The sequence below is a fragment of the Otolemur garnettii genome, unplaced genomic scaffold (genome assembly GCF_000181295.1).
Source record: "Otolemur garnettii isolate 467f Iridium unplaced genomic scaffold, OtoGar3 scaffold00002, whole genome shotgun sequence".
Taxonomy (NCBI): Eukaryota; Metazoa; Chordata; class Mammalia; order Primates; family Galagidae; genus Otolemur; species Otolemur garnettii.
The window spans coordinates 37,272,729-37,297,932 of record NW_003852397.1 but is presented as its reverse complement, the minus strand read 5'-3'; the positions used below and the strand labels follow the sequence as shown (position 1 = coordinate 37,297,932).

The 25,204-nt window shown below is 38.5% G+C and overlaps 1 protein-coding gene across 1 annotated transcript in view; it reads right to left on the bottom strand.

Moving 5' to 3' along the window:
- Positions 1-283: 283 nt before the first annotated feature.
- The window catches only part of KAT2B (lysine acetyltransferase 2B), a 117,540-nt gene continuing 92,619 nt past the window's right edge, over positions 284-25,204 (bottom strand). Inside the window, exons 11-19 of the mRNA XM_003781875.3 lie at positions 23,131-23,339; positions 21,947-22,073; positions 13,902-14,012; positions 11,201-11,344; positions 5,952-6,066; positions 4,397-4,433; positions 4,090-4,153; positions 3,910-3,994; positions 284-2,310 (exon numbers count right to left, since the gene is read on the bottom strand). Coding sequence (XP_003781923.3) covers positions 2,117-2,310; positions 3,910-3,994; positions 4,090-4,153; positions 4,397-4,433; positions 5,952-6,066; positions 11,201-11,344; positions 13,902-14,012; positions 21,947-22,073; positions 23,131-23,339 — 1,086 coding nt within the window. The 3' untranslated portion in view covers positions 284-2,116. The remainder of the gene's footprint in view (positions 2,311-3,909; positions 3,995-4,089; positions 4,154-4,396; positions 4,434-5,951; positions 6,067-11,200; positions 11,345-13,901; positions 14,013-21,946; positions 22,074-23,130; positions 23,340-25,204) is intronic.

Below are 25,204 nucleotides of genomic sequence, written 5' to 3'. Positions count from 1 at the left end.
AAAATTTTTTTTTTCTTTCTTTCTAAACAAGTAACACTCCTCTTCTGATGGAACTTTTTTTGTTGCTATTTATTGGGTCAGAGGAGGAAAGATGCACGAGATAATTCATGAGTGTCTCTTCTCTTGAAAATCTCTTACTAATGGGCCATGGATTTGTATAAAATTTCCCACAATGCAACAAAACGCTTAAGATCTAAAGATTAAGGATGTAGTCACAGTCACCAACCAGATCATACATTTGTTCTATTAACCTCAGTCTTCTAGAATAAAACACACCACCAGATTGGGAGCTTTTTAAAATATAATTTAAAACTATTTTGTACCAGTACAATATATTAATTTTACAAATGTAAAATTTTCTCAGCTGTTAAAGCATTTGCAAAAACCACACATTCTACTTCAGCTTTATTGCACAATATCTATAAGAAAATATTAATTTTTAAATTAGAAAACATAAAAATGCTTTCAATATAGAAGAGACGATCTGATTTTGAAGACAATACTCTATAAGAATGTCTAATCAGAAAATAACAAACTTTCACAGAATACCAAGCAGGACAGATGCTTCGGCAAATCGGATACAAAGTACTGTTTAAAACCAGTCCAATAAACTTTATCCAAACTGTATCATCATTCTTCATTAGAAATCTAGACACCACTCAAGGTAGTTTCTTATACTTAAAAAACTTGAGGCATTTTTCACTGTGAGCATTCTGAATATCTCTTTTGTATCAAAAACACTTCCAACTTAAACATTTGCGGGATTTTGTTCCTTAATGCAGATGATCTCTGGCAACTGTTTTTAATGACTATTCATGATCATTTCGATTTATTTATGCTAATAGAAAATGTCAAGTTAAATATACTTTTAAAACCTTGTCCTTTACAAAAATCAGTTTATAAATTTGCATCATAAAAATTAGTGTCAAGACCATCAAGATGGCCTTCATTTATATGGTTGCATATTAATTGGTTTTTCCCAGAGTTGGGATGTCCCACTTATTTTCTGTAGTGTAATCAGGAAATAAATCCAAGCACTGAGCTGGAATCCCAAGATAGGTTAATAAGGCTACATGATGGATTTTAGTGGGATATGACCCTGGACCGATATACTAATGTAGGTGTTTAAATACTGACAGCAATTTTAATTCATCTCAGACAATTTAATTTGGAGATGCAAAAGGAAAAATGTTCATATATACATTACCGATGGTTGTATCACAGAAAAGAAAAAAATTCTTTATTTATTAGAAAAGGATTCATCAGATCGATACATAGACTATTTGTCATTTCCTGTTAAAGCATGTTGACTCAATATTAAGTGTTTTCAAGTTTACGCCTTTGCGGCCTGGGAAATTACCTTTTGGAACTTATGGCCTGCATAAGCAAAGTCAAATATGATATTACACATTTGTGTTCCTTATTAAAATAGTGGTTACGCGCTAACAAGTTTGTTGCAGGTAGACAGAATTATCAAAAACCCAGATGTTTATAAAAAAGTTTGCATTATTTAGAATTTCTTCCTTAGGAATTAAAGCAGTTGCTTTTCTGGAACTGCATTTTTCAGAACTGCTCAAAGCACCTCATCTAGAATGAGTGTTTTAAAAATATATATATATAAAAAGTCTACACTGAGACTTTAAGCGTCACATATTTCACCTTTTATGGGCTTTTTATTATGCATCCCTTCCTTAAGTCCTTCAGAATAAAATAAAAATAAACTCTCACATTCCATTAGAAAAAAATGGAAACATTCATGGTCTGAAAATTTTCTGGATTCCCCCAAATCTTGTACTATGTGCAATTTCCTCACACCCCAGTTTTGAGGAAACCCCTGATCATCTATCATGGAATAGTTAGCTAATAGACATGCCATAGAAAATTTACATTAATAGTAGTAAATAGTTTAAAATCTATTCCATAAAATAAAAATGTTCTATGACTTCAATTTAAATACATATCTGAAAAGCTAAAAGGAGGTTTTTGTTTTTCAAAAGTGCTAATTAGTACATTTACAAGTCTCTTCAAGACATTAGGTCCAATTCTTTGTAAAACTAAACCTTGCTTTAGGCACACTGCTTGAAGAGTATCTAAGGAGCAGAAGGGGGGGAGGAAATCACTTGTCAATTAATCCAGCTTCCTTAATTTTACTGAAGAAGAATTTCTCCAGGATATTGGCACATTTGTAGTATTCACTCTCAGGGGGGTTGTACTCTTTGCAATTGGTAAAGACTCGTTGTAAGTCTGCCATGAATAATTTCTTAGACACGTAGTACCTATTCTTGAGGCGTTCACTCATGGTTTTCAGATCTGCGCAGGAAAAAAAAAATATTAGCAATCTTTGACTCCTTTTAAACCCTAGTTCACAAAAATAAAATGGGAAAGAAATCTAGGTGGTTGGTTTGATTATAGTTTTGTCATCCCACTGCCTTTGTTCATAAGAAATTCTTATGATCCAGGAGAATAGTTTTTAGGTCTTATATTCATTCTTTTGTGTGTTTTTTTTTTTTTAATATAAAATCCCAGCCATTTAAACAGTCAAGGGACTATTATTAGTCATCTGGTTCAATCCCCTATTCAGTGCAAGAAAACTAAGTAGATTAGCAACAATAAGTATGATAAACTGACTACGGTTAGCTATTCATTCAGAATTATACAGAAGAGGCCCCATCTACGTGAAGTAGAGCAGGTGTGCATTTGTATTAAATCATTTAATTACTTAAAACAATCAGACTGAGTTTGTTTCACCAAATTTACAGCTGCTTTGGCATCACACAACTAAAGCTAGAGAAACTGATCATAAGTACATCTGCAAATATACCAATGACCCTGCATGTAAAATGGTTCAAACTAATTTTGTTTCATGTTCCATCAATGAAATAAGAATGACAAACTTAATCTATTTTCTAAAGCAAGTAAGCCTTGTGAGACTATTGTGAAAAATAGTATTTTCCCTATATATCTACTTGCAACCTAAATATATAATTCTAATAATTAAATAAACAACTTCATAAAATGATGGGACCGGTGAAAAGATATTCCTGGTAAACCTACATCAGTGCTGTCCAATAACGTAATATGAGCCACTCATACAATTCAAAATTTTCTAGAAGCCATATTAAAAAAAGGGAAAAGGAACAGGTGAAATAATTTTTTTTTTTTGAGATGGAGTCGCAATATGTCGCCCTCAATAGAGTGTTGTGGCATCACAGCTCACAGTAACCTCATACTCCTGGGCTTAAGCAGACTCAAAACATATCAAGAGAACAACTTGATGATTTTCTTTTTTTTTTTTTTTTTTTTTGAGACAGAGCCTCAAGCTGTCCCCCTGGGTAGAGTGCCGTGGCATTACAGCTCACAGCAACCTCCAACTCCTGGGCTCAAGCGAGTCTCCTGCCTCCGCCTCCCAAGTAGCTGGGACTACAGGCGCCCACCACAACGCCCGGCTATTTTTTGGTTGCAGCCGTCATTGTTGTTTGGCGGGTCCAGGCTGGGGATTCAAACCCGCCACCTTAGGTGTACGTGGCTGGCGCCTTAGCCGGTTGAGCTATAAGCGCCGAGTCAACGTGATGATTTTCTATTGCAACCAACCAGGTAGCTTATGAGCAAGGATAAGTACAAACAGTTTTCACATCTAGTGCTATCTGCAGTTTCCCTAGACTCTCTGCATCTGGTGTTGAATGTATGTGGGCTTTAAAAGAATGTCCCTGATGAACACAGCCACCCCTTCTCCTTTATCATTCTGCTCTGACATCACTGCCCTTCCACTGGTACACGGAATCCCACCACCCCTCATCTCCTTCCTACCCTACAACAGAGGAGCACCAATCAACCTTAGCAACCATTTGTCCCCTATACCCCCATCCAGACAGTTTTAAAACTATACTTAGAAAATGTTAATGGCATTACCCATGGGGAACCTTATAACTTCATAATATCCGGGAGCTTCTGTTCTCTTCACAGGTTCCATGAAGGGCCAAGCGCTTTGATGGCTCTTGGGTAAAGAAAAAAGTAAGGTATCTAATATGGAAATGCCATGTGGGAAATCATTTCAAAATATCTACATGAGTGAATAAAGAGAATACCCACCTTCACCTGCTGGAGGATGCTCTTGAGTGTGCTGTAAAGCTGGTCAGGGTCTTTGGGCTCTTTACTTGAAAGGAAAAGAGTAAATGACAAGAAGCAATGATTAGCTTTTAACCCTCTTGCCAACTGATTACTATTCAGCTCATTCTTACAAAAACCCCAAGTTGGAAACAATCCAGAATTTTTTATGAAAATCAAAGCCCACCAACTGTTGTATTAGTGATTACAATTAATTTGCCCTTTATCTGTAAGTTGCTGGGAAGGGGAAAAAAATCACTTCTATGAACATCTTTGTGCCCATCACACTTACCTTTTTTCCTTTCCACTTGGTTTCCAGCCTGTCTCTCCTACACAGCAACAAAATTGAACATTGAATGAGAACTGCTTTTGGTCGAGAGAGTAATATAGTCAATACTTATCAAACACACAATAAATTACAACCATGCCACAAGAAAAGTCTATTTCTGGGAAGAGACTGAAATTAATGTTATTTAGTTACTTCTGCTAACAACATAAAACCCTGAGAGACACTCACTGAGACAAGGCTGAGACAATGCTGTCCCGTGTGGTACTGTCTAAAGCAGGAGCTCCAACTTTTCAGAAGAAAACATTAAAAAAAAAAATATATATATATATATATCCAGTACATAGACGTGTGTATTTTTTTAACTATAAGTTGAATTTTTGCTAATGACCATGTGAAGGAGTTAATCTGTTATTTTAAGTCAGAACAAATTCTTAATCTCTCTTTTCTCTGGCCAAAACCCTGCTTATAATGCGAGACGGTTTAATGTAGCAGATAGAAAACACAGCCTGGAGTCCCATAGAACTGGATTTGATTTCCTCCTTTCCCTAAAGGATAACTTTACTCCAAATAAGTTACTTAACTTCTTGCCTTTCAGTTTATCAGTCTATAAAAACAGAAGTATAAAACTTAGGTGATGTTATGCCTACTGAGATTACTTGATGTATGTTAAAAAAAAGATGAATGCCTACACAAGTAGGCATTCAATGATACAGTACCTATTATGCCATTAATAGAGATTATTATTAGGGGAGTAGAATTTCTGTATTTAGCAGTACAAGAAAGATCCGCTATAAGGTAGATATAATGAAGTAAGATCTTTCCCAATTAAAATCTTATTTTTTCCTGAAGAATTTCAGTTTGAGTTTGTTTATTAAATCGCCAATATACTAGAATAACCTGGATTTGAACTGAATAAAATTTCTGAATGATATCTGATAGCTTTTGATCTATAAAAACTGTTTTGCATGGTTTAATCCACTGTAACTCATGTCTAACCTACAAACAAGAATGCTTAGGAAAACTGCTCTAAAATAGAGAACTTGAAACAAATGATATGATTTCCATCACATCCAGAAAATAATCTTTTTTGGAAGTTTGGGTAAGGTGATTTAGCCAAACATAGATCTTGTAGGTTACAACCACAATGGCAATGAGACATGGTGCAAACAGCAAGACGCCTGAAGATCAGAACTGGGCAGCTTCTCACTCTGACCATTACTGCCTATTATTGTTAAATATGCAACCATTCTAAGATTCAGTTTCCCCGTGTGTACAAGCAGAATTCCCTAGCTTCAAGGTTACATAAATGTCGTGCCTAGCACTGTGTTACAGATGGCAGGCTCTTAATAAAAGCCATGATAAGGGGGTATTTAAACTCTTTGGTTTGTTTGGATTGGGAGATACAGGAAACATTTGCTGCCTTCTTGAAGGACTAGAGATAACACAGAGACAGGCAGGGCAGTAAAGCTTTTCAAGTTACTATACTCTGGGAATTGTTTCAAACACAACTCATAGCATTACGAAAAGATTCTGCTTTTAAAAGAAGATCTATACGTACTAATTCCAGGAATGCTTTCTATAGGAATCTGTCGAACTCCATCTTTGAAACATGAAAGTCCAGGGTAGACTTTTCGAATCTGAGCCTGTTTTCTTTCAATCAGTTTTTTAATTATCTGTTAAGACACAGGAAGAAAAGGTGTTTAGTAAAAAGAAATACAGTTCAAGTCAGTCAACGTAACAAAATGTTTCCTAACAAAATAAATTTTTATGAAACAAAATGAGCAGTGAATGCTACTTAACAAGAAACAAAAACATCCTGTTGTACCATTTAGTGACATTCGCACAACCATCTCTGAGTGTCTTGTCCATGCCATGAAGAAAAGCCAATATTACAGAACACACAGTCCCTGGGGCCCGCTTGTCATCTTTAGCGTGAGAGTCAATTATTTTACCTTGCTTCTCTGAGGATCTGCTGCCAGAATTACAGGAAAGTAGCCCTCAGTATTCACTACATGGTGAAGTCACAGAACCTCTTTATACCCAGTAACTAGGAACTGATCCCTTCAGACTGGAGGGATAGATGAACAGACCCCAGAAAGGCCCAAAAGTCTGGAATAGTGACAGACTATTGTAAGTAAGTTTAAACTATTATTTAAACTTTCGAGGTTTTGAGTATCAATCTACTCTGTTTGCATCAAAAAAAGCAGCTCTAAACTTTTATCTGTTAACACAAACAGGACATGTGCTGCTAGGACTGATTTGGGAATATTGAAAGCTGTTTGTTTTGTAAAATAATTCCTAATGTACTGAGGTAATTACTTCACTGTGAAAGACAGTGTGTTTTTCCCTCAAAACAAAACAAAGAAAACCTCAAAAATCTCCATCCTGAAATTAACCATATCATAACCAAACTTTGAAAAAGAAGAAACAGTAAAAGTCACTAGTTGAATTTGCAAAAGAAAATAAATTCTATTTCCTAACTGCCTTATTTCAAACTTTTGACTGGTAAACATTGCAACCTGAATATATAATTCTAATAGTTAAATAAAGAACTTCATAAAATGATGAGACCAGTGAAAGGATATTCCTGGTAAACCTATATCAGTGCTGTCCAATAACGTACTATCAGCCACTCATACAATTCAAAATTTTCTAGAAGCCATATTAAAAAAAGGGAAAAGGGACAGGTGAAATAGATTTTTTTTTTTTTTGAGACAGAGTCGCAATATGTCACCCTCAATAGAGTGTCGTGGCATCACAGCTCACAGCAACCTCAAATTCTTGGGCTTAAGCAATTCTCTTGCCTTGGCCTCCCAAGTAGCTGGAACTACAGGTGTCCTAATGTCTTAACTTTACTTCCCTAGAAAATGTCTTCAGTTCTACTCCCCACCAGGAACTCAAAATCAAAACCTTCCAAATGAAAGTAAGTCCTCATCTTCGTCTCCTAACGTCCCTATCTCAGTCCTGTGACCTATTAGTTTTATGGTCTCCCCAAACAGAAAATGTGGAAGCCTTCCTCATCTCCAATATATCACCAAGTTTCAGCATACCTCCTTACCAAAAAAAAAAGGCATTAATTTTCCCCATCCTAATTTTGACTCCTCCAAAGACATGTGGATTAAGATCTTAGAATTAACCCACCACAATTTACCTGCACATGCACACACATATACAGCCAGTTCTGCCTGCTCATAGCCTCTTCACACTTTCTCCAATAGTGTGAATAGTGCCTTGCACTATTTGCTCTATTCACTCATATACCTCTGATGCTACCTACTAATGTGCCCATAAGACTCTTTGCTCATGCTGATTCCATCACCAGTCTATCCAGTTCAAAAGAAATCTCATACAAAGCCATCTTAGATGACGCTAGGTCCCTATAGACCCACCCTTCCCTTGGCATCAACACACAAAGTAGCATTTAACTGTCCGCTATCCCGTCCACCTGTCTAACTGGAGTAGGTTTCTCTCTCGGTCTCCACCAATGATAACTACAATTTATTCTGTTCTTGGATGCTGTTAGAGGCTAGCAGAAGTCCTCAATATATTTGCCATTTGTTTGCTGTCACCATCAGTGGAAGAGACTTTTCACAGTTGTAATAAAAGTTACTTGTAAAAATCATTTGGGTTCTCTGGAAGAAGATACGACATGAATCCAAATACACTGTTTATTATAGTGACTTCAGATCTCTTCTTTAAAAAGCCAGGTTTAGGGCCAGGCACTGTGGCTCATGCCTATAATCTTTGCACTCTGGGAGGCCAAGGCAGGTGTATTGCCTGAGCTTATGAGTTCGAGACCAGCCTGACCAGAGCGAGACCGCATCTCTAAAAATAGGTAGACATTGTGGCAGGCACCTGTAGTCCCAGCTACTTGAGAGGCTGAGGCAAGAGAATCACTTGAGTGCAATAGTTTAAGATTGCTGTGAACTTTGAGGCAAAGAAAAGACAAGAAAATGAGATTCTGTCTCCAAAAAAGAAAAAAAGAAGAAAAAACCTAGGTTTAGGTGGTTAGGTGGCACCAGACTTCTAAAGGAGGCTAACAGCTCCAAACCTCCATTAGCCGTTCCATGGCATGTGTGAAAGAAGGCTGGAGGCAAAGGGGATGAGAGAGGGAGAAGGATGTAAGAGCAGAGGAGAAAAAAACAGTAGGAGGGAGCACTGGCTTCTAAAAAGTTGACTGCTTTGTCAGCCATCTAAAATGCTCTGTGAGGTGGGGCCCTGGCCCCATACACCAAGGGTGGCGAGTTTGAACCTGGCCCCAGCCAAACTGCAACCAAAGGGGAAAAAAAAAAAAAGCTCTGTGAAAGGCCAGGCACGGTGGCTCACACCTGTAATCCTAGTACTCTGGGAGGCTGAGAAGGGTGGATTGCCTGAGCTCTCAGGCTCGAAACCAGCCTGAGCCAAAGCAAGACCTTGTCTCTAAAAATAACTGAGGGTTGTGGCAGGCACCTATGGTCCCAGCTACTAGTCCCAGTTGGGAGGCTGAGGAAAGAGAATCACTTGAGCCCAAGAGTTTGGGGTTGCTGTGAGCTGTGACACCACAGCACTCTACCAAGGGCGACAAAGTGAGACTCTGTCTCAAAAGAAAAAATAAGATAAGTAAATAAATAAATAAATTCGCCCTGTGCTTCTCTTCTGGCTTTTGCGTTTAGGTTTGACGGGCCAACGGATGGTACAGAATGTGAATCTACAGACTCTGCCGAGGGAATCCTGCTCTCAGCTAACAGCCGGGGGATGAATGGGGGCTGCTGGGGTGGGGGTGGGGTGAGGAAAGAGCAGCTGACAACAGTGATGGCTTTAGCTGGCCAGCAGCCTCTGATGCGGAACAATGTGCGGCTGAATCCAGACCTGCTCATTAAGCGCCAAAGAGAACAATGAGGACAGCCAGCTCTTCACAGAGAGCCGGCGAGAGAGGAGCCTGCTGCGCTTTATTAACCCTTCCAAGTGCCTTACTTGGAATTCTCTCTCAGGCTGACATCTTTGAACAAGAAGCAACAAAAGTTGTTTTTCTTTTCTAATTTGGAAAAAAAAAAAAAAAAGCTTTGCTCACTTCACTTCTACGGGAAGCACAAGAACAAGTCTGAGCTATTTTAAGTAAAAAGAAAATAACGTATTGAGTAACTACTCGGCACCAGACACTGTGTGCAGAACTTAATGGCTGTTACTTCAGTAACGCCTGACAAAGAACCAAGACCTGAGATTAAGGATATTAGTAGAAATCAGAAAACAAAGATGGGTTTAAGACAGATGTCTCCGTTAGGTATTTCTCAGACAACAGCGCACCAGGATGAATAAGAGAAGTATCAAGTGGAATTGATGTGCGGAGACACAGCTGCAAACTCCTAGTTTTCTCAACTCCAACAGACTGAGGATCGCCAAGCACATGACGATCCCGGGCTTAACATACAAGATTCATTTGTTCAATTATAGGTTTGTAGACTCCCCAGTATGCTCTTTTTATGGCGTTTTTCTTTCCTGCCTTACAGAAATTGAAAAATCCTATGTACTCAAATCAATCAACCTTTCTCTTTTACCGTTTCTCTTTAATTAGTATATGTAAAAGATGTCACCCAAATATCACATAACAAGTCACTATTCCCTAGAAGGACACACCTTATATGCCTTCAGAACTTGAAATGCAAAAGGAGAGATTAATACACAACAGGATAAATGTCTACAGAAGTTGAATAACTGTATTTCAGGCTCAGCACCTGTGGCTCAAGTGGCTAGGGCGCCAGCCACATACACCTAAGGTGGCGGGTTCGAATCCAGCTCAGCCTGCCAAATAACAATGACGACTGCAACCAAAAAAAAAAAAAAAAAAAAATAGCGGGGCGTTGTGGCAGGCGCCTGTAATCCCAGCTACTTGGGAGGCTGAGGCAGGAGACTCGCTTGAGCCCAGGAGTTGGAGGTTGCTGTGAGCTGTGGTGCCACAGCACTCTACCCAGGGGAACAGCTTGAGGCTCTGTCTCAAAAAAAAAAAAAAAAAAAATCTATAATTCAAATGGGTGGATTGAACCAGTGCTAGAGGAGTTCAAAGGAGAAAACAGAGCACAAGCTAAAATGGTGCGATTTGCATGCATGTTGGGAAAAAAAGAGTTGGTAATAAATGAAGACACGAGAAAGAGGGTTAAGGAATCAGGGATTGCCTTTGGAGACTAGAAAGGAGATGCATGTTCAGTATTTGGAGATGAAAGTAAATAGCTAAGACTAGGAGGAATAAGTGAGGCCAGGATGTAAAAGGCCTTGAAAGTGAAGTTAAAAATCTGTCACTGTATTTTTCACCTTTTTTATTTTATACCAATTTAACAGTTACTGACACTCTTAGAAATGGGGACCTAGGCTCGGAGCCTGTGGCTCAATTGGCTAAGGCGCCAGCCACATACACCTAAGGTGGTGGGTTCGAATCCCCAGCCCGGGCCCGCCAAACAACAGTGATGGCTGCAACCAAAAAATGGCCAGGCATTGTGGCGGGCGCCTGTAGTCCCAGCTACTTGGGAGGATGAGGCAGGAGACTCGCTTGAGCCCAGGAGTTGGAGGTTGCTGTGAGCATGATGCCATGGCACTATCCCCCAGGGGGATAGCTTGAGGCTCCGTCTCAAAAAAAAATAAAATAAAATAAAATAAATAAAAATAAAAAAGTTAAAAAAAAAAAGAAATGGGGACCTAGGAAGAAATCTAGATAAACCATAGCACACTAAGATTATGATCCCTAGGAGTCCCATACACACAGAACCCAGTGAAGTGGAACCCACCCCAACTAAGACTGGCCTGTGTGGAAGGAATACGAGTCTACAGCTTCCTTACCTCCTTCTGCTTTTTAATGATGACAGAAAATTCTGTGTACGGGATCCGTGGATTTAGCTCACATCCCATTAAAGTGGCTCCTTCATAATCCTTGATATAGCCAACGTATTTGGTTTTAGGTATTTTGATTTCTTTGGAGAAACCCTGTAATGCAAACAAGGTCATGATGCATCAGATATCTCTTGAGTGCTAACGACATGCCAGGCCCTGTGCAAGGAATCAAGACATGCTTCTTCCGAGCTCTCACTGTACTACCCTGAAGAGGATTAGCCTGAAGTTCAAAACATCAGAAAACAAACTGTGCAATTAGGAAGCAAGACAATGGGAAACAACTGACCCTAACACACAAAAAAAATAATATTGAAAAATGTGAAACAAGAACCTATATTAAGTAAACGTTAGGTTTGATTGTGCATTAGTTACATAATAAGCATGACTGATGTAAATGGCCCCCAAAGTGGTGAGGGAGTCCCCAGAATTTTTGACAAATTAATAACTAACAATGATCTAATTATGAAAGAAAAATAAAGCAATTAGAACTTTGATGTTGAGGAAATGAAATTGCAGGCAAAAAACTGTCTGACCATCACTATACATGGTTGTTTCAATGACATTAATGCTTTCCAATATATTATTCATTTACATACTTTAAGCTGTAGCAGCAGAGTGCTACAGGGTATATATTCAAAATTACAAATAATATATTAATAATATAAACACAATTTTCCTTAAAATGCCTACTTCAGTTATTTGCAGAAAATTACTTGGATTTCAGAACTGTCACCAGCAGTTTCCCGCCTCATCTTTCAACAAATATTTATTTTATAAGCAATTATTGCCATTATCCTCCAAGAAGACTAAAGGCAAATCACTTAAGAACCATGCCTGAGATCTTATGCTTTGAAGTATGGTTACAGCCTAGGAAAGCTGATGCTCAAGCCCTTGATATAACAATCCCATTGAGTTCTCCCAAGTGAGTTTCATCATAAAAGTCACAAACACATCTCAAAGCATGAGATGAAAATAAATAGGAGATTAATTATCTGCCATCAGAGTAGAAAAAGCTTTCTAGTGATATAAGAGCATATAAAAAAGTTAACAGACTTATGTAATAAAACCCCTAAAATTCTGTAGAGTATAAGAAAAAACTATAAGCAATGTTGAAACAAATATCATACAAGGTTAACATCATTATATACAGTTATCTTAAATCAATGTAAATCTAAATATTTTAATAGAAAATGGGACAAAATACAATGATGTGGCAATCCCCCCAAAAAAGAAATACAAAGGGTCGATAAACATAAAAAAAGAAAAGAAAAATTAAACCTCACAGGGATCACATAAATTCAAGCATACATAATTTATTACCTGGAAAAGGGGTAAAAATATCTTTTTCAATTATCAACTCCTTTTCTGACAAGAACAGAAATTTTTAAAGTATTTGGCAATATATAACAATAACCTTAAAAATCTGGAAACTACTCCTAGAGATTTATTCTAAGCAAATTACCATCAATGAGGGCAAAAATGCACACCTCCACAAACACACAAAGCATGTACGTGCACACAGATACCCCTAAAACACTTACATATCCAAAAACATGGTATTGGTTAAATGATGTTCTATTTGTAGAACATTAAAAACCCAAGAAACTGGGTGGCGCCTGTGGCTCAGTGAGTAGGGCACCGGTCCTATATACCAAGGGTGGCAGGTTCAAACCCAGCCCCGGCCAAACTGCAACCAAAAAAACAGCCAGGCGTTGTGGTGGGCGCCTCTAGTCCCAGCTACTCTAGAGGCTGAGGCAAGAGAATCACCTAAGCCCAGGAGTTGGAGGTTGCTGTGAGCTGTGTGACACTGCCACAGCACTCTACCAAGGGTGACAAAGTGAGAATCCGTCTCAAAAAAAAAAAAAAAAACCCTAAGAAACCATCAAAAGTTACATGAAAAAATTATCAGAATACTAAGTGGGAAAAAGACAAGTAAATAAATTATAGCATGGGCCAATTTTTATATACACACACACACACATACACAGAAAAAAGTATTTTAAAAGTATATATCAAAACACTAACAGTAAATTTCTCTGGGCATTTGAATTACAAACCACTTTTCTTCTTTGTATTTTATTATTTCCCAAAATGTCTACAATGACGGTACATTACTTTTATAGTCAGAAAAGTAGTGAGAAACGTTAGGAATTATAAATCACTACTAAAAATAATACATAGCTAAAGAATAATCCTTAAAAAGCTGAGCTGAAAACTTTTGATAAGCAAGTACTAAGCTGGCAGCCAAGCTTCTACCTAACCTGCCACACGCTGTAGAACCAGGATTATTTGCAGTCCTTGGTAGACTTCAGAACATCCTCTCTGTTATCACCATTGGAGGGCTGTCAAACAGGGAACCTTTTTGCTCATTCATGGAGAACTCTATCCACCCAGGACTGAGATTTCTCCTTAGTCTCAGGATACCTCACTTAAAAGATGACATTCATTCATTCACTCAACAAATAGTACTTACTATATGCCAGTTATACTCTAATTCAGTCTACAGCTTATTCCTGCTGAAAGGCTTACAAAAGTAATGTTTGTCCTTCTGGTAAGCAAGAAACAATGGGGTGCGGGACCGATCTGGATGAAGGCTACATGAATGCATAGTAAGTAACGACCAAACAGAGCTGCACAGTGAGAAACTGACCTGTTTCTTAAAGTATCCAATTGCATATTCATCTGCATATGTGAGGAAGTTCAGGATGTCATGTTTTATGTGATATTCTTTCAAATGATTCATCAGGTGTGTTCCGTAGCCCTGTGTGAAAGTTGGTATACAAACAAACATATTAGATTCTGAAGAAATGAAATCTCTACATATTCACCAAGAAATATTAGCAAATTTAGGACTTTATATTTCATATTTTGAAGTATTTAGCCAACCAGGACCTTTCTCTTTCCTGAAGGTAATATAACATTAAAGCCCTCTCTTGCATTTCTAAACTTTAAAATTCATAAAATGAAAAAATTCAAAACTCTTGATTTGAGATAATTCATCATTTGAAAATATAAGTTTTCAATTCTTTGACTAGCAAGCCAGGGCTACAAACTGCTAAGCACATCATAAAAATAGTTCACTAAATCTTAATAAAGTTTTGCGAGTAAATGTTGATTATGAATTTCTGTCCATCTCTAAAGTATTTGAGAACCTGAGGTGAAAAGAGCTAATCTGCTAATTAGCTAAACTACTAATCTTCACTAGAATATTTACTAACCCAATTGTCTGCTATATACCACAAATCAGCAATGCTTCTGAAGAACTATATCATCACTTACACAGGACTTTCAACTTGGTCTTATCAGACCTTTCCTAGCAAGGTCTGAGGAGCCCAGAATCTCAAGTCAACTAGAGACAATAAGAAGAGACTATAACAAAGTGGTCAACATAGAAAGGTGGTCAACACACTGAACAAAGCCTACTGGACTGATACTACATGTGGTGCATGTCCAGTCTATGCAAATTAGGTCAACTTAAGGAGGGAGTCGATTTAGGGAGGTGATTGACTACTGGAGGTTTTGCCATATATGCAAAGACCAATTTTTTCAGCTTAGAGAAAATCTGTAAGTTTAAGGTGATTGTTTCAGAACTCCTTACAAAGAGATGAAAGTTAATCCAAGCACCCAGACACAAATATCCTCATATATATATTTCTAGACTTTGGTGACATGTTTTTCTAATGAACTCAGATGTGTTGATAGGTATAATCTTGTAGAATCATAGTACTTCAAGACCAAGGGATCTTTGGAAGTCATTTAGACTAACTCCCTATCCCAAGTGAAGCTGGAAGTCTTTTCCCATCTATTATGAAAAAGTAATTTGTTTAGAACACCTCCAATACAGGGTGATCACTTGGTCCTGAGATACATCAATTTATTTTCAGCCATTATATGGTTGGGAAATTCTTCCTAATGTTCAGCTATGATCCAACCCCTTGTTATTTCTTATTGAACCTCAGTCCTACTTCTGGAGTTAGAAGACTCATTCCTGCTGTTAACAGTTCTTCAAGCCCTTGAAGATTATTTTCTCATGCATGCCCGCCCTGCCTCCAAAGTCCCAAGCCAAGCTTCATCAAACCTACAATCATTTCTCATACAGCATGATCCAAAGACCCTTCAACAAGGTAATACCCTTTTTTTCAAGACTTTCTCCCAATATAGCGATGCTTTTGTAAAGCATAATAATTTATAGACATGTATCAAAAGATGGTCTGTCTAGTAAACAGAAGAACAGTATCACCATCTCCCTCTACTAGAAACTCTTCTTCCACAGATGTTACCTAGGGACATTTTACCTTTTCCCAAACATACCACAATACTGAAAAACCATAAGTTTGAATAAAATTGGGATGAAAAGACAAAGAAAATCTCTCTCTTCTTGAGGAAAAGACAGTAAAATGGGAAGATAAACATATCAACATTTAATCACAATAGGGAGCCACTTGTCTCACATGGCTATTGAGCAACTGAAATGTGACTACTCATAATTGAGATGTGCTGTAAGTATAAAATAATACACCAAGAAAAAATATCCCATTATACCATATTACACATTGATATGATAACATATTAGGTTAAATTAAAAATATCAACACTATTTTCTGAAGCTATGAATAAACCAAAAAAGAAATCAAAATTAATTTTACCTGCTTCTTTTTACTTGTTTAAATACAGCTATTAGAAAGTTTTTAATTACACTTGTGACCTGCATTTGAGGCTTGCATTATAATTCTACTGCACAGGATTGGTACAGAGTGATGTATCTGTATCATTAATAGTGAAAAGGTACATAAGATAATTAAGAGGGTAAATGAAGAGAAGACTTAAAAGACTTTGCCAGCTGAAAAACTAAGAGAAGGAGATGGATTGGACATCAAAATGTAAAGTAAAATAAACCTTTACAAAAGTATTCTAAAAACATACACCAGAAGTGAGGATATAATGTTGAGTATAAAAAGTCTTCTTAAAGAAAAGATAAGCTTGGCACCTGTAGTGCAGTGGCTACAGCACCAGTCACATACACTGAAGGTGACGGGTTCGAACCCAGCCTAGGCCAGCTAAACAACTGCAACAAACTAATAGCTGGGCATTGTGGCAGGCACCTGTAGTCCTGGCTACTTGGGAGGCTGAGGCAAGAGAATTGCTTAAGCCCAGGAGTTTGAAGTTGCTGTGAGCTGTGATACTACAGCACTCTACAGAGGGTGACATGAGACTCCTTCAAGATACCATAAGTTAGATTAAAAAATGAAAAATAAAGATTTATAAGTAATTTAAGAAAGAAATAAAAGATAGATGTCAAGTTGGGAGGGTATAGATGCTACACAATCACAAAGATTCAGTATCAAGAATAAACACATTATTTTTTTTTTCAACGTACTCTTCAAAGTATAAAGAACACATAAATATTTTCTATATGATCAATACCAAAAGAGGCCAGCCACAGTGGCTCACGCCTGTAATCCCAGCACTCTGAGAGGCCAGGCAGGTGGATTGCTTGAGCTCCCAAATTTGAGACCAGCCTTAGCAAAAAGTGAGGCTCTACTAAAAATAGAAAAACTGAGGCAAGAGGATCACTTGAGCCCAAGATTTGTAGGTTGCTATGAACTATGAAGCCACAGCACTCTACCCAGGAGGACAGCTTGAGATTCTGTGTCAAAAAAAAAGAGGGCAGCACATGTAGCTCAGTGGGTAGGGCACTGGCCACATACACAGAGGCTGGTAGGTTCAAACCCCGCCGGGGCCAGCTAAAACAACAATGATAATTGCAATGACAACAACAACAAAAAAATAGCCAGGCATTGTGGTGGGCACCTGTAGTCCCAACTACTTGGGAGGCTGATGTAAGAGAATCACTTAAGCCCAAGAGTTTGAGGTTGCTGTGAGCTGTGATACCACAGCACTCTACCCAGTTTTTTGAGACTCTGTCTCAAAAAAAAGAAAAAGGAAAAAAAATTGCCAAACAATAGGAATGAAAATTAATATTACTAGTAAATATAAAATACCATGTTTAAGCTCAGTAGTAATCAACACTTTCTACCATTCAAGAAAATATTTCATTCAATTGCATGCAAATATCTTTACAGTTAATGGTACAATGGTCAGCAAGGGTAGGAAGAAATGATACTGTCCATTACCACTGGTAAAAGTGTAAATTGGTAGACCAACAAAGAGATCAACAGAAATAAATTTTTAAACTTAGACTGGTCATATGCATCCAACTCAGCAATTTTGCTTCTCAGTGTTCAGAAAACATTTCCTCACAGAGCACGATTGGTGATAGAAAATTACTGAAATAAGCACATATCTCTTCCAATAGGGAAATGATTACATAAATTATAGTGCAGCCACATTACAAAATACTAAATAAAAAGAATAAAGTAGCTAAAGATAATGTTCTATCTTTATGTTAGATAGATGATTTATCTATGCTATCCAATATGCTAACAGTCACACGACTGACTGAATACTTAATTAAATAAGGAACTAAATTTTAAATTTTATTTAATTGACCTAAACATAAATTTAAATAACCACATATATGCACTAAAGTTGAACAATCTCTCAGACAATGCTTTCTGAAGCAGGTCAGTACACACAATATAAATTCTATTTATTAAACAATGAGAAATAGCAACACAACAGTCACCTCTTCGGTATAGGTATATTCCAATGTATGCAATTCAATAGAGAGGCATCTGGAAGGATGAATTGAAAGGGATTTTTGCTTTATCTGAAAATGCACTGCGTATGTCTTGTGTAACTAAAAATAACTTATTTAAGAGACAGTGTCTATGTTACTCAGGCTGGCCTCAAACTCCCAGGCTCCAGTCATCCTACGGCCTTAGCCTCCCAAGTAGCTAAGCCAATACAGGCATCTTTATTCTTAAAGAAAACTTTTTAAAAACTGGAGAAAAAGGAAAGTTTGGGTTGTTAAAAAGAACTGCACGTATATAGGAAAAGTAATATTTAGATAAGAAATTAGTAAGAAATGTGTCTTTGAATGAAATTCACTTTTACACAGGATGCAAGAGAGCTAGGATTTTGTTATATGGACCATCTTAGAAGGAGTTAATGGAACTAGAAATTTTCTCCCCTTCACCCACAATCCAATTAATTATACTCAAGAAGAACAAAATGATGGTTCTTTAGTAAATAGCTTTTCAAAGCCTGCCTATTGTTCATCAGTGGCCACTAATTTGTCATCTTTCCAAAGAAATTTTCCAGATTCCAAGTTGCTTCTGAGTAGGTGCTGGGCCTTCTAACTTAAACCTCCTTGTCTCTAGTATTGCAAACAGCAGCAGTGATACCTTAAGTATTTCCTTGGTTAGAGACCATTAACAACATAAGCCTATTATAGGAAAACACTTATATTTTAAACCAGAACTATTTCTCTTGTTTTCATGCCTTTATTTTTAACTGCCACTGAAAGGATTCTTTTCCGAATCTATCTGGCTATGTCAGTGTTTCTTTAAATACTTATTTTGGTAATCAAATTGGTTACATAATGTTAAAGTTGCATATAATATCAAACCCAAATAGTTTTTAGATGACAATACATTTTAAAATCAGGTGAGGAGCTTCAAGTAAATTCTCAAATGCTGTCTTGTATATGTTTTGAGCAAGATACAGTCACATATAAATCTTATTTAAAGAATTCACAAGAATTTATATATAAGCTTGAGACTCCAAAATGATTTGATACAAATTTTAAAGTTCCATTTAGCCAAATGTTTAATATAGCAAATAAACATTTAAAATCTGTATTTATGGCTGGGCATGCTGGCTCTCGCCTGTAATCCTAGCACTCTGGGAGGCCAAGGCAGGTGGATCGCTTGAGCTCAGGAGTTCAAGACCAGCCTGAGCAAGAGTGGTCTACTAAAAATGAAAAAAAAAAAAAACCCTGAGGCAAAAGGATCGCCTGAGCCCAAGAGCTTGACGTCACTGTGAGCTATGATGCCACAGCACTCTACCAGGGTGACAATGTGAGAAAAAAAGCAATAATAATAAATAAAATCTGTACTTATGAATTTGCCATTTTCATAAGAATGTACTACTGCCACAGGGACCCATTCAATTTTACTCCATGTTGGAACAGGGTTCCATGTAATCTAGTGTTGATAAATTGGCAAAGCCCAGTAATCTTTGTCTTAGATACCTGCCTATGAAAATGTAAATATCTAGAACAGTACACATCTTGGGAGTTGTTTACTAATCATCAACTAATGAGACAGGACAATGACAAGACCAGGAAATTGATGAAAGAACAGTTTCTTCCATTCCTATTTCTACTCAATAGCAGGTTCTTAACACTTTGCATGTGTGTAAGTACATCTGTATATACGTCCATCAAAATCATCCATTCTGTTAAGTCTTAAATGTCTAACTCTCATTTTCTAAGACTCCAATTTCAAGGCATAAGAAGTGATTTTCTTTTTTTTTGAAACAGAATCTCAAGCTGTCACCTTGGGCAGAGTGCTGTGGCATCACAACTCACAGCAACCTCAAACTCTTGGGCTTAAGCAATTGCCTCTTGCCTCACCTCCCACCCACCCACCCCCAGTAGCTGGGACTACAGAAGCCCACCACAACTCCTGGCTATTTTGTTGCTGTTGCAGTTGCCGTTGTTTTAGCTGGCCCAGGCCAGGTTCAAACCCTCCAGCCTTGGTATATATGACCAACGCCCTACCCACTGAGCTACAGGCGCTGCCTAGAAGTGATTTTCTTTTTTCCTAGTTTTCCCTATTGAGTTTGTGATGCTTGGACACCTTCCTTCAAAGTCTCTTGAAAATTATATGCCTTGGGGGAAAAGAAATAAATAAATTGCCCTTCTGGGCAATAAGACAAAGTATCCAATTCATATTAAATGCCTTCAGTGTCCCTCTGGTATCTCTAAAAGTGTCCAAGTCAACCTTAATCCACCTTTCCAAACAAGGTGCTTGGCGTGGCTATCTTTGAAAACAAAAATCATGCAGACTTTTTCTAAAATTATGGGCCAGGGACATATTTTTCAGGTCTTCTCCCTGTGAAGAGCCAAACAAAATTTTTCTTTAAATAAGTTCCTAAACTCTAACCATTTGGAAACACCTGGACCTTTGGACATTTCTTACTTGGGCTAGAGGGGGAAAATGATGAATATAGCAACAGTATCATCTAAAGACACCTTGTCAGAATTCCTTGAAAATGAGGCAAAGATCAGTTTCAGGCAAGTATGTGTCTTCACCTTCCCCAGTCAGAATGATAAAAAGTACGACTGCTGAATTGCATTTACCCTTTGATGTTTGCTGCTATGGGTCGAAGACAAAAAGCTCCCCTTATGCCTTCTGAGAAGAAATACACCATAGGGGCTATAATTAGCACAGTGACCAGACAGTAAAGCTGTTACTGAAAGCCAAAGTGCCACAGCCCTGGCGGTTGCCCTCTAGCAGAGAATGATTGTTTTGAGAGACCTATTTTTGGTTTTGGTAAATGACATTGTGTCCTTGAAGATCAAGGAGTCAACCACATCCTTAGACCTGCACTCTCCAACACAGCAGCCACTGACCACATGTGCCAGTTGAGCCTTGAAATGTGGCCAGTTCAAATTAAGATGTGGTAGGTGTAAAGTACAGACTTGACTTCAAAGACAGTACAAAACAAAGACAAGAAAGACTCTTAATAATTCCTTTTGATATTGAATACCTGTCACAATTACAATATGTTGGATATGCTGGGTAAAATAAAATATATTTTAAAAATTAATATCACCTGTTTCCACTTGCTTTTATAAATGTAACAACTAGAAAATTTTAAATGGCTCATATTTGCAAGTTACTTTATATTTCTATTGGACAACATTGCCTTAAGCCTTCCAACAATTTTTCTTAGTAGCCATCTAATCCTGAGCTGCTCATCTTTCTGCCACTTACCAAAATACTAAATAAATAATATTCTAAGGACGAACTTTCTGGTTCCCTTTTCCTAAGAGAATCAGAGTAGAACACGATAAAGGCTAGATGAGATCTCTTTCTGCTAACCATTAGTCTAGTTTAGTCAAGCCAGAATGAGATACCAACTGCAATGCCCCCCCCCCCAAAAAAAAATCCCACATAGCTCCTGAGGAGAAAAGGACTTATCCAAGGACAACTGGGAAGGTAAATTAGCAGCATGGAAAAAAAGAAAAATTCCAATATATTCCAAATCCTGCATGAATACTTCTGAACTTTATTTATAACTTTATTTAAATGTTTCTACAACTTCCCTTATAAAATTTCTTTAGTCCTTGTTCCTCTTTAGAGACAAAGTCATAAGAAATTTTTCTAAAGTGTTAGATGCCCAGGTCATCTTCCTAATCTCCATCAACGATATTCTTTCTGGTGGTGTGGTGTCACCGGTTGGCGGTGTGTGCTCAAATTAACAATGGCACTGAGACTTATTTTCAAATAACACCTCATTTCCTATAGACTATCCTTGAACTGCATATTGACTTGCGCAGTACCCTCATTCTTGTCTCCATCCAACAAAGTGTTGGTATAAACCTATTTGTACAGGAAAACATTTAGTCTACACACACACACACACACACACACACACACGAGAAGATTGGTTTCAGAAAGTCCTGAACTCTACCTGGAGCCTTCTCTGGACACGGCAGGCTCTGCAGCTTTAGTGAGAAGCCCCATATTCTGCTTTTTTTCTAAGACCTTGGATTACCCTTACCTTGACTTGCTCATTTGAGGTTACAGCACAGAAAACAATCTCTGTGAATCCTTGGGATGGGAACATACGGAAACAGATACCACCAATAACACGGCCATCTTTAATTAAAGCAAGAGTTTTGTGTTTCCTGAAAGAATAAGATTATGTCAAATTTTTACATATCTTGGTTATAAATATACTTGGGGGGGGTGTTCCTTATTAACCAACCAAGAAGTACGGGACAGATCTCAAGACATCTTGAGTTTCTATGAAAACCTCTTTTATCTAGCCACTATCTCACTACACTATCCATTTACCTTAATGCTCTCCAGTAAGCTTGCCTGCACAAAACTGCATCAGACCTCCCATCAGAAAAAAACACCAGCCACCCACAACGTGTCTGAGGTTCACAAATAGAGAACAGAGTATGTAGGGAAATGCTCTGAGATGGATTCATCCAATGCCAAGGGACTCACAGTGGGTGCGGGACAGGGAGGGAGTGCCACGCCATGGTCAAACATGGCATATTCTCTGACGAGTTTAGTTTTACTCCAAAATCATACAGAAACATTATGAAAAAGAATACAAAATCCACACGTGTAATTTCCAAACCCTGCATTATGGAATCCTAACGGACCTTCTCTCTGTCTAAAGTGTTGCTCTGAATCGCCCCAGCCTGGATCTCAGTCTGCAAAGCCTATCGGGCTACGTATGATAAAGCACATTCAATTAGAGAAGTTTAGTTTTTTTGTTTTTTCTTTGCTATTTTGTGTTGTTGTTGTTAAAGCAATGAACTTTCAAAGTTAACCTGTCTTATAGCCCAATAATTTTCCCAGCACTAACAGACCTGGGGAACTATGGTACCTAGTTAAGATACCAAAACCAAGAACGTTTTGACTATTTAAAAAAGTGAAACACTTTCTAAGTGTTTATAGTCTCTCATCACTATATGAAGAATGAAGCACAAGACAGTCACCAGCAACTTAAATTACAAAGCTTCATTATTTTTAACAAGTCAATCTGTAACTGTTGAAAAATTAATCTTAGTGCTTTCAGACCTGAAAATCAGCATAACACAGCTCTGTATCCACAAAGTGACAGGAGACTGCAGGGTTGGGTAGGAGACTGCAGCTGACTTTCACTATCTAAGTAAGTAGTTCCTCTTTCACTCAAACAAGGAAGAAGGAAGAGCAAGCCCCACTCACGGGTCAAAGACGAGCCTTGTGATGTACTCTTTTGGCATTCGAGGCAGCTGATGGGAGAACACGTTCTGGAGGCCAACCAGCCACATCAGGATCTTCTTGTTTGGTTTCTGGCTCAAGGAATTGCCGACCACGTGAAATTCAATGACACCCCGGCGCTCTTCCAGCCTTGCCGCCTCATCCCTGGCCGAATGTGCTGACAGAAAATTGGTCTGGGACGCCAAGACAGGAAGAAATTACACAGAGTTATTCTCTGGGTCACATCAAAGCTTCTCTTCTTCACACATTTGTTGATTATCAGGATCCTAAACACATACACACGCACACACAAGTTATGAAGTCAAATTAAGAAAGGCAGGTAAGCATTTTGAGAAATCAGAGTACTATGAATGTACGTGAATGACACCTGGTATGCACTAGGGGCCAGCACACTTTTCTGTAAAGGGCCAGATAGAAAATATTTTAGACACTGTGAGCCATAGGTCTCTGCCACAACTACTCCACTGATGTTACAATGTGAAAGCGGCTATAAACGTTATGCTAACAAATGGGCTTAGTAATGTGCCAACAAAGCTTTAGTAAAAAAGAAAAAAAAAAAGGCCAGGCACAGTGGCTCACACCTATAATCCCAGCACTCTAGGAGGCCGAGGTGTGTGGATTGCCTGAGCTCAGGAGTTCCGGACCAGCCTGAACAATAGCAAGACCCCATCTCGATAGAAAAACTCAGGCAAGAGGATCGCTTAAGCCCAAAAGTTGGAGATTGCTGTGAGCTGTGATGCCACAACACTCTACCCACAGACAGAGTCTGTCTCAAAAAAAGAGACCAGATTTAGCCTGTGGGCTATAGTTTGCCAACCCTTCTTTAGAGGAATCCCATCCAGCTAAGCTTTAAAAGACCCTTGGGAATGACAGATTCAACGTCTCATTACAGGCCCAATAGTGGCGGTCACATTTATATTCTTTTTTTTTTTTTGAGACAGAGTCTCACTATGTCACCCTTGGTAGAGTGCCATGGCATCACAGCTCACTGTTCTTGGGCTTAAGCGATTCTCTTGCTCAGCCTCCCAAATAGTTACAGTCGCCCATCACAATGCCCTGCTATTTTGTTGTTGTTGTCATTGTTGTTTGGCAGGCCCAGGCTGGATTTGAACCTGCCAGCTCCAGTGTATGTGGTTGGTGCCCTAGCCACTGAGCTACAGGCGCCATGCCCACATTTATATTCTTAACATCTCTTTTGAAGGACAGTTTTCTTTCTGGAAGAGTATCTGTTGATCCACATTCAACCACAGCTAGCAGCACTGCCTTGCGCCAGCACACTAAGTTCCCCATCCTACTGAATCCGCCCCATGGTGTGCAGGTAATGCTCAGCAACAGCTCGAAAAGCCAGACCGATAGCACTTACTCATTTCATCACACTGCAGCTGGCCGTCCAGGTGACCAGGGGCCACTGTGGGCAATTTCAAGCTACCAACATATTTAACAGCCAGCTCATAAAATTTCTGAATTTTTTTTTTTTTTTTTGAGACAGAGCCTCAAGCTGTCCCCCTGGGTAGAGTGCCATGGCATCACAGTACACAGCAACCTCCAACTCCTGGGCTTAAGCGAGTCTCCTGCCTCTGCGTCCCAAGTAGCTGGGATTATAGATGCCTGCCACAGTGCCCGGCTATTTTTTTGGTTGCAGCCATCATTGTTGTTTGGCGGGCCTGGGCTGGATTTGAACCCACCACCTTAGGTGTATGTGGCTGGCGCCTTAGCCACTTGAGCCACAGGCGCCGAGCCAAAATGATCTTCTTGTACATGCCAACACAAGCCAGGGCCAGGACGCTACTAAATCTACCCAACTGATTTTGAAATGAATGACTGTAGGCACAATTCACATCTGAAAAAACTAAACTCATCTGTGAACTTATTAAATCCCTAAAAGCCTAGCCTGAAGTCCCCACAGACTGGATTTCCAGAAGGAAAAGGAAAGGACAAGATCTTTTTTTTTTTTTTTTGAGAGAGAGAGACAGTCTCACTATGTTGCCCTTGGTAGAGTGCCATGGTGTCACAGCTCACAGCAACCTCAAACTCTTGG